The sequence below is a fragment of the Biomphalaria glabrata genome, chromosome 14 (genome assembly GCF_947242115.1).
Source record: "Biomphalaria glabrata chromosome 14, xgBioGlab47.1, whole genome shotgun sequence".
NCBI classification, from domain to species: Eukaryota; Metazoa; Mollusca; class Gastropoda; family Planorbidae; genus Biomphalaria; species Biomphalaria glabrata.
In genome coordinates, this window is record NC_074724.1 from 9,351,605 (window position 1) to 9,360,345 (window position 8,741).

General features: G+C 38.4%; 1 protein-coding gene across 1 annotated transcript; it reads left to right on the forward strand.

Annotated features, from left to right (window-relative positions):
• Positions 1-5,140: 5,140 nt before the first annotated feature.
• Positions 5,141-6,581, forward strand: LOC106055241 (beta-1,3-galactosyltransferase 5-like). The gene has a single exon (XM_013211428.2). The coding sequence runs from the start codon at positions 5,195-5,197 to the stop codon at positions 6,254-6,256; it is 1,062 nt and encodes a 353-aa protein (XP_013066882.2). The 5' UTR covers positions 5,141-5,194; the 3' UTR covers positions 6,257-6,581.
• The last annotated feature ends 2,160 nt before the right edge of the window (positions 6,582-8,741 follow it).

Below are 8,741 nucleotides of genomic sequence, written 5' to 3' on the forward strand. Positions count from 1 at the left end.
TTCATTACTAGGTTGTGTATCACTTGACTGTGTATCACTAGGATGTGTATTACTAGGCTGTGTATAACTAGGCTGTGTATTACTAGGTTGTGTATTACTAGGCTGTGTATCACTAGGCTGTGTATTATTACGTTGTTTGTCACTAGGTTGTGTATCATTGAATTGTGCATCATTAGGTTTTGTATCGATAGTTTTTGTTCCACCAAAATTTAAATAATTCTCAAATTTCTAGACAAATTGTTTGCGCAGTTTCTGTTATCCGTGTCCTCCAAGTGTTCATACAGTGTCCACCCAGTGTTCATACAGTGTCCACCCAGCGTTAATACAGTGTCCACCCAGTGTCCACCCAGTGTTCATACAGTGTCCACCCAGTGTTCATACAGTGTTCATACAGTGTCCACCCAGTGTTCATACAGTGTCCACCCAGCGTTAATACAGTGTCTACCCAGTGTCCACCCAGTGTTCATACAGTGTCCACCCAATGTTCACACAGTGTTCATACAGTGTCCCCCCAGTGTTCATACAGTGTCCATCCAGTGTTCATACAGTGTCAACCCAGTGTTCATACAATGTCCACCCAGTGTTTATACAGTGTCCACCCAGTGTTCATACAGTGTCCACCCAGTGTTCATACAGTGTTCACCCAGTGTTCTTACAGTGTCCACCCAGTGTTCATACAGTGTTTATGCAGTGTTCATACAGTGTTTACCCAGTGTCTACCCAGTGTTCATACAGTGTCCACTTAGTGTTCATACAGTGTCTACCCAGTGTTTATACAGTGCCCACCAGGTGTTCATACAGTGTTCATACAGTGTCCACCCAGTGTTCATACAGTGTCCACCCATTGTTCATACAGTGTCTACCCACTGTTTATACAGTGTCCACCCAGTGTTCATACAGTGTTCATACAGTGTCCACCCATTGTTCATACAGTGTCCACCCAGTGTTCATACAGTGTCCACCCAGTGTTCATACATTGTTCATACAGTGTCCACCCAGTGTTCATACAGTGTTTACCCAGTGTTCATACAATGTCCACCCAGTGTTCATACAGTGTTCATACAGTGTCCACCCAGTATTCATACAGTGTCCACCCTGTGTTCATACGGTGTCCACCCAGTGTTCATAAGTGTCCACCCAGTGTTCATACAGTGTCCACCCAGCGTTCATACAGTGTTTACCCAGTGTTCATACAATGTCCACCCATTTCATACAGTGTTCATACAGTGTCCACCCAGTATTCATACAGTGTCCACCCAGTATTCATACAGTGTCCACCCTGTGTTATACAGTGTCCACCCAGTGTTCATACAGTGTTCATACAGTGTCCACCCAGCGTTCATACAGTGTTTACCCTGTGTTCATACAATGTCCACCCAGTGTTGATACAGTGTCCACCCAGTGTTCATAAGTGTCCACCCAGTGTTCATACAGTGTTTACCCAGTGTTCATACAGTGTTTACCCAGTGTCCACCCAGTGTTTATACAGTGTCCACCCAGTGTTCATACAGTGTTTACACAGTGTTCATACAGTGTTTACCCAGTGTCCACCCAGTGTTCATACAGTGTCCACCCAGTGTTCATACAGTGTCTACCCACTGTTTATACAGTGTCCACCCAGTGTTCATACAGTGTTCATACAGTGTCCACCCATTGTTCATACAGTGTCCACCCAGTGTTCATACAGTGTCCACCCAGTGTTCATACATTGTTCATACAGTGTCCACCCAGTGTTCATACAGTGTTTACCCAGTGTTCATACAATGTCCACCCAGTGTTCATACAGTGTTCATACAGTGTCCACCCAGTATTCATACAGTGTCCACCCTGTGTTCATACGGTGTCCACCCAGTGTTCATACAGTGTTCCTACAGTGTCCACCCAGCGATCATACAGTGTTTACCCTGTGTTCATACAATGTCCACCCAGTGTTCATACAGTGTTCATACAGTGTCCACCCAGTGTTCATAAGTGTCCACCCAGTGTTCAAACAATGTTCACATTCGAAGAGTATTGTAAAATAATACGAAATTTTGTAACAAGTTTTTATTTTACCATAGTGTTGATCCCTTTCATCTTGTGAGACAGGAAGCCATGTCGAGATTACAACGAAGTAACTGTATGATAACTTTCATATGTATTCATTATAGTCTTATGCCATTTAAGATAAACTACAATATAAATGCAAAACAGTGTGTGTTTTTTAGCTATAATTGTTTTATATTTGATCAATTTACAAGACAATATGCAAAAAGTACAAGGGGCGGACTGGCTATATGGGCAAACGGGCAAATGCCCGGTGGGCGGTACCAAATGGGCCGGTCTGGTAGCGACCAAAGAAAAAAAATCAATGCAGACAACTTAAACAAAAAGTGACAGCAACAAGACACAAAGGCCCGAACAAGTTGTTTTTTTTTTAAATTATTATTACAACTAATTTTGTTATAAATTCAACAAGAATATAATTTTAAGAATTACACTATACACTGTACGTATTATCATTTGTAAAACGTTAGACCGTACTTTCTGCTATGCATGAGCGGCATGGCCTTCAACACTACTTTGATGTCTTCGAGACTGTGTTTGGCCTGATCATTTTGCTGGTTGGCATGGGCCTTTGATGGCACTCCTATTTTTGTTTTGCTCCTTCCCTCACCCGTTTTTTGATGGTTTCATGAAAGTTAACGAAAAAGAGGGATGGGAGAGGATAAGTTAGAAAACATTGATATAATGCGGCAAAAGGGAGACAATTAGCTCTTTAACAAAACACGTACACACAGCCGCGAAATTGCAAACCAACCAACTTATTCATATCTCAATATGGGTATAAAGTTCTACTTTCTGCGATTTGAAAAGAAGAAGTAAGTTTCTTGTTGTTTATTTGTAATAACATAGATCTAAACATACTAAACTTAAGACTTATAAAAAAATATATTATTTAATTTAAACATAAATCTAGATCTAAATCAATTTTATACCGTTGTGATTAACGGCAAACTTATGCTTAGTATGAAGTCATTGATGATGAAAATTATTACAATAATTACAATAATTTATATACTATTATATAGCGCTGTCACACCCGATATTTAATGAAAGGAGATTTAGAATCATTTATATTTTAAATAATATATTCATATACAAATCGCGTTTTTGAGAATGTACTAGGACGAAGCAAGAGCTTTTCACATTTAGAAGTACCTCTTTAACCGTTCTGCTTTCTCTTATCTTTTAAAGGAATATATATAGTTTGTCCATCGTAGTTCGATTATGACCACTTTGTCATCCATGGGGCTGAGGGCTTTGCACTGGGGTTTTATGTCTCCTCGTGTGGCTGGTGAGCCCGGAATGTTCGGCCGCACACTAGGCAGGTTATTCCTTCTGGAGCTAATGTCATTGCCATTGGTCTTCTCTAGCGTTTTTTTTTCTTCTGCCAGCTTTGTTCTCTTTTCCTCAGCAACCTGTGCGCCGGTTTTCACAGTGCGACGTCATGATGCTCTGTCATGTGCCTCTGTCTCCCAGGTGGATGGGTCTATGCTGAACGCCTTCAGAGAAGCTTTGAGGGTGTCCCTGAAGCGTTTTCTTTGACCACCTTAAGAGCGCTTTCTTTCGCTTAGTTGGCCTTACAAGTCGTTTAGGGATGCGGTGGTCTTACATTCTGCATACGTGTCCTGCCGATCGCAGCTGGGACAGCATCAGAGTGTGTGGATGCTTTGCAGACCCGCTCTTTGAAGGACTTCAGTATCTGGCATTTTGTCTTGCCATTTGACATTCAGTATTTTTCACAGACATGTCATGTGGAAGTGATTCAGTTTCTTTGCATGTTAACTGTACACTATCCATGTTTCTGAGGCATAGAGCAATGTAGAGGAGGATGACGGCTCTATAGACCCCTAGTTTTGTATTTGTGGTGATACCACTTTCAAGGAATGGGTTGTCAGGCAGGAAAACCAATGATTTAGTATATTTTAAGTCACAGATCAACATGCATGACTAGATTGACACGTGAAATGCGTAGGACCTAATTATTATTATTTTTTTTGAAGAAACGTCTGTAATCTATAAGTAATACCAAAAAGTTTGAAACTCATTAAGGCTGCTATTGTAGTGTTTATAGTTTTCAGACTACATACATGCAGATCTATAAATAGAATAGCCGAGAGGGGAGGAATTTAAACCATCACTGGCCTCAGATCTCATTGTCTGAAAGGGAAACTTTACTTACTGCCCCAGTGCAGCCAACTTAAGCAAACAAAAGTCACCAAATTTCATGAGCGTAGCCAAAAGTGGTCTGGTGGTTCCCCCCCCCCTCCCCTTTAGTTACATATACACATACTAATATATATACATATGCATGTTAACTGTACACTATCCATGTTTCTGAGGCATAGAGCAATGTAGAGGAGGATGACGGCTCTATAGACCCCTAGTTTTGTATTTGTGGTGATACCACTTTCAAGGAATGGGTTGTCAGGCAGGAAAACCAATGATTTAGTATATTTTAAGTCACAGATCAACATGCATGACTAGATTGACACGTGAAATGCGTAGGACCTAATTATTATTATTTTTTTTGAAGAAACGTCTGTAATCTATAAGTAATACCAAAAAGTTTGAAACTCATTAAGGCTGCTATTGTAGTGTTTATAGTTTTCAGACTACATACATGCAGATCTATAAATAGAATAGCCGAGAGGGGAGGAATTTAAACCATCACTGGCCTCAGATCTCATTGTCTGAAAGGGAAACTTTACTTACTGCCCCAGTGCAGCCAACTTAAGCAAACAAAAGTCACCAAATTTCATGAGCGTAGCCAAAAGTGGTCTGGTGGTTCCCCCCCCCTCCCCTTTAGTTACATATACACATACTAATATATATACATATACATACCTACATATATATATATATAAATTGCGAAGGGGGTTTACCCCCCCCCCTCCGAAAATATATGACATGCCATTAGTGGGCCGGTTTATATGGTAATGCCCGGGCCGATTTTCTTACCCAGTCCGCCCCTGAAAAAGTATGTTAATTAAAAAAAATAACTGACCTTTTATCTTTTTAAATATAAAAGTTAGACCTTTTAATTAATGTAGTATTCATTCACATCTTGTTTTCATCTAGATCAATGTCTCAAGTTTTAAAGAAAAGAAAGACAATTCTCCTTTTGGGATTAGCCATAGCATGTGTCCTAATGAACATCTATGTTTACACATTTAAAAGCAAGACCAAAGTTGGGAACATTATTGGAAATATCTTTGATTTTAAGCAAACTATTTTGCCCGACTATAAATATAATGGCACAATAACTTCCGCAACCATAATAAATATAATTATTGGACTTAATGTAACTCTACGTGAACCATGTACAACACTATCAACTTCTGAACTAGGAAATGCTTCCAGAGTAGAGGCAAAGGGCAATACCAATCAATATAACTTTGTGTACAAAATAGTTCCAAAAGTTGATTGCTCCTATTCAGAACTAGTTATCTGTGTCGATGGGAGTAGAAACAATAATTACACAAGACAGGCCATAAGAAAGACTTGGGGAAGCTACGCCAATGTCAGTAGCAACAAAGCTGCTTTGATCTTTTTTCTGGGCTCTGAACATCCATCAACCAACGGTTCTCAATCTATACAACATTTCATTGATAAAGAAGCAGAGCTGTATGGAGACATATTGCAAGAAGATTATATTGATGACTATAAAAACTTGACATTTAAAACACTATCGATTCTGAAATGGGTCACTTCACGGTGTCCAGGAAGTGAATTTGTTCTAAAAGCAGACGATGACATGTATGTAAATGTCCCCTTGCTGGTGCAGAACTTAAAAAATATATCTCAGACTAAAGGAAACGATTATCCGTTTGTTTTTGGCTTTGTCATCAACAATATTATACCACACAGAAATCCATCATCTAAATGGTACACATCAGAGATTGAGTACAAAGAAAATACCTACCCCAGATTTACTTCCGGTACAGCCTACGCCATGACAACTTCCGCTGCCAAACGTCTTTACAAGGCTTCCTTCCAAGTCCCATTTTTTTGGTTAGAGGATGTCTACATCACAGGGCTGTGTGCTAGAAAGGCCGATGTCGAGGTCATTCATAGTAATCTATTCTCTAACGAGAAACGGTATCCGTCAGGATGTACTTTCCAGAGCACAATCTCAGGCCACTGGTATACAGACACTGAAATGGAACGTATCTACACAGAACTTCTTAGCCCGACCTCTAGGTGCCTGTAATTATGTTCACTGCTTCATTTACATACTAGAGACCTATTAACTCTGTACAGATACAAAGGATGTTCATTCTACGTTTGGTAACTTAGATTCGTATTGGTAAGTTTGTTTGTTTGTTTTGTTTTTGTTTCTGCAAATAGAACGTGTTACTAAAGTGTTACATAGTTTCTTTCCCGGTTAATGTTGTTGTTGTTTGTTTGTTTGTTGTAATATTTATAGTATTACTAGCCCACAACCTGGTCGCCAGTTTTTGCTGCTAGATTTCATTATAGACAAATATATCCCCTTATTTAATTTTTTTTTTGGCTGACAATTCTGGTAAATATCTTGACGCTCTAAACCGCATTTTCTATTTTCATGTTTATGTGCTTTAGACTGTAGTCTATACTTTCAAAAAGGACTTAGTTTTCTTTTTTTTTTCTATTGGAGAATAGTTCCCAGTCCGGGGTCATCCTATCTATCTTGTTCCAGGTGTAACGGAATTTCAATGTGTCTGCTTCTAGTTCGTATAGCCAGGTGCTCAAAGGACGCCTTCTGTTTCATTTGTGTGATATTGTGTTTCACTTCAAGATTATAGCACTGTATTTTTATTATCTTTTCTTATCTTATATAATACAGACGTTACTTCAAAAAAGAAGATGATTACGTCCTACGCGTCATGCATTTAGTCATGCATATTAACCAATGACTTAAGTTCTGCCAATTCACTGGTTTTCATGGCTAGATTAGGCAACCCATTCCATGCTCTAATAGCACTAGGGAAGAAGGAGCATTTGTACAAATTTATCCTAGCATATGGGACAAGGAATGTATATTTATCTTTGTGTCTTTCAGAGTATTTTATTAAATTTTGTTTTTGTATTGGAAAATTATGGTTTAGTGTTTTATGTATATTTGCTACTTTACTTTTGAGTCTTCTGTCCTGAAGGCTTTCTAAATTTAGTGATTTTACTAAAGGTGTTACTCTAGTCAAATGTGAATATTCGTTTGTTATGAATCTCACTGCTCTATTTTGTGTCCCAAACAGAGAATACATATTCTATTATTGGCCTAACCAAGGTTAAATAACCTTAAATACATAAGCTTTTATCAACTCACTTTGTCTATCTGTAGGTGTTTGTCTGCCAGTCTGCCTGGTAAAAGAAAAGTATGAACACAATATTTCTCCCAGACCCATTCTCGGATCAAGTTGCTTTGCACAATTATTCTTTGGCATAGACAAGACGTGAATCAATAAATAAAATTAAAAAATTGTACAATAATTTTCTGGTCATTATTTTTTTTTAAACCAATTAAGTAAAATTAATCAAAAAGTATTTACAGATAATATGAGGCGCAGTGGCTAAGCGGTAAAGCGCTTGGCTTCCAAACCGCGTGTCCCGGGTTCGAATCCTAATGAAGACTGGGTTTTTTTTTTCGGGGTCTTTGGGCGCCTCTGAATCCTTCCAGCTCTATTGGATGCCTAACACTAGTAGGGGAAAAGTAAAAGAGGTTGGTCGTTGTGATGGTCACATGACAACCTCGTTATTGTGGGCCACAGAAACAGATGACGTTTACATCATCTGCCCTACAGATCGCGAAGCGTATTCTCCTTGTCTTGTTATCTAAAGATCACGTGATGTCTCAGTTGTTTTGTCCATGTCAAAGTCCTTCTCCTTCCAGTCACTTGCTCAAAACATCAATGAAGGCACATCTTATCTTATACTAAAATACAGACGTTACTGCATGATGACGTATTACAAGTGTTCACAGGTCAATCTAGTCATGCATGTGAACCAATGACTTAAATTCTGCCAAGTCATTGGTTTTCCTGGCTAACTCAGGCAACCCATTCCATGCTCTAAATTACTCTAAAAGCACTAGGGAAGAATGTGCCTTTATCTTTGTGTTTTATATTTGCTTGTGTCAACTTAGTCAAAACGTGTGATGCTCTATGCTCTATACTATTGCAACATAACGTATGCCCATTTTTACTTTCTTGTATATATTTTTTTTTATGTTACTGTAAAATATCCAATTGTATTTTTTTGTTGTAATTTATTTAGTATGTGAGAAGAAATAGTATGCAAGAGTAATTGTATGACTATTAGCGTTACTGTTAAGTGTATACAGTAAGGTGAACACGGTTTTATCGGGGTATGACTTAGTTTTTTAAAAACAAAACATGTATGTGTCTGTGTGTATGCGTGATTTAGCTTGTAGCAATTTATAAAAGAAATGTGTGTGTTTGTGTATATCAGGAAGTTTATGTATTTTAGTCTGTGCAGGTGTGTATGTGTTCGTGTTTCAATATAATCATGTGTGCCATTTGGTGTATGTGAAAGCATGTTTCAGTATGTGTCTGTCTTTCAATATGTGTATGTGTGTCAGTATGTGTACATGTTTAAAAATATGCACATGTGTTAGCATGTATATATGTGTTAGATATGTGTATACGTGCCTATGCGAATAAGAACATGTGTTAAAGTGTGTATGATTAAGTGTGAGA

What these genes read in the sequence shown, in the direction of transcription:
- LOC106055241 (XM_013211428.2), top strand. Translation starts at nt 5,195, where the DNA reads ATGAACATCTATGTTTACACATTTAAAAGCAAGACCAAAGTTGGGAAC.